Source organism: Perkinsus marinus (assembly GCF_000006405.1).
Source record: "Perkinsus marinus ATCC 50983 genomic scaffold scf_1104296947694, whole genome shotgun sequence".
In the NCBI taxonomy this organism is placed as follows: domain Eukaryota; phylum Perkinsozoa; order Perkinsida; family Perkinsidae; genus Perkinsus; species Perkinsus marinus.
Genome location: NW_003210516.1, coordinates 563 through 1,969, shown reverse-complemented (window position 1 = coordinate 1,969; position 1,407 = coordinate 563). Strand labels below are relative to the sequence as shown.

At 37.2% G+C, this 1,407-nt stretch overlaps 1 protein-coding gene across 1 annotated transcript; it reads right to left on the bottom strand.

Moving 5' to 3' along the window:
* Positions 1-714: 714 nt before the first annotated feature.
* On the bottom strand, positions 715-900 carry Pmar_PMAR018099 (hypothetical protein; the record flags this gene model as incomplete). The annotated part of the gene is made up of 1 exon (XM_002779216.1): positions 715-900. A coding segment is annotated over one exon (186 nt), but the record flags the coding sequence as incomplete, so codon positions are not given.
* Between the last annotated feature and the right edge of the window lie 507 nt (positions 901-1,407).

Genomic DNA, 1,407 nt, shown 5'->3' with positions numbered 1-1,407 from the left:
AATTTTCACAACTGCTGTGAAATATATTCGTAAAACTTCAAATTCAAGTTAAATAGCAAAATGTTAATACGATTAAAGTTATTATCAAAAGAATTAAAATTGTTAAATATCATACGAAAAATAGTCCTCGAGATTCTTTCTCCCGATTCATTGGAGTTCACCACCCTAGTGATATGAAAACCACTAAAAAACATATTTCACGACTGCTGCATATCACCGCGAGTATCGCGTTTTTCATCGAGTTTTACGCCACTTCACGTAAAACGGGTCGTGAAGCTCCCAGAATATACTCTATAACTACATTTTCCGCCAAAAAATGACACCCCCAGGGATCGAACCCACGCCCTCCACCACCCTACCTTCTTCTCAGTCGAGGCCATATCCTGCTGAACACTTTTAACCCAACGACTCCTCACAAGCTGTTCCCCTATGTTGTCTTCTATCCATTTCCTATCGCCTTCACTTACCCCAACACCGTCAGAGGACCTCCCGAGCGACTCTTTGAGATCCTGAAAGATGATAAAATAAATTCGATTGCTCTCCCCATATCAGTGTTGGAATATATGTTTGCTTTCCTCAACTGAACTCGTGACTTTTCTCACTACATTATGAAAATCCACCCACAATTTCGGGTGAAATCGTACAAAAACCAACTATAATTTTCCAAAATTTCTTTTTTTACAAACACATTCTCACACACTGCCCATACCGCACCTCCCACAACTCCAATTCTCTCAGCTGAGGATACGGCCTCATAGCCTCCAACTGCTGGAGCTCCTCCCGAGTCAACGTAGCCCTCCTCAGGACCTCATCCCTCAGACCCGCACTAGACTGACGACTTTCCATCGACGATTTCATTATCATCAACTCCTCATCATTTCCTTGTGGTTCGAAACCCACCTAAAACGTATAGGAAATTCAAACCAAATTTCTTTCCCATCTCGAATGAAAATGGCATACATTTCTAAAAAATACGAATTTCTGAAATTCTATTCCAATTTTTTGTTCCTATGTCGAATAAAAATGTCGTAAATTCCTAAAAAAATTATCAAAAAATTATCAAAAAATTCAAATCTACTTTTTATTCTCATCTCGAATGAAAGTGATATCAAAGGTTCTCAACTCGAAATTTGTCAATAAGTGAATTCGTACTAAAACCGATAACTGACATTCACAAAATAAAATTACTTTCAGTGAGATGCTTTTTTGACTTTATATTGAGAAATTCATGTCATTTTCATTCGAAATAAGAATGGAAATTTGATTGCAATTTCTCAAAGTTGTATTTTTTATGTCATTTCTATTCGAGATGAGAAAAAAATTGTTGGAAAAGTGTTGTGAATACCCAAAACTAATTTTCGATCGCCCTACCGTTTGCGACAACAAACAAAAACTCCTCATTCTACT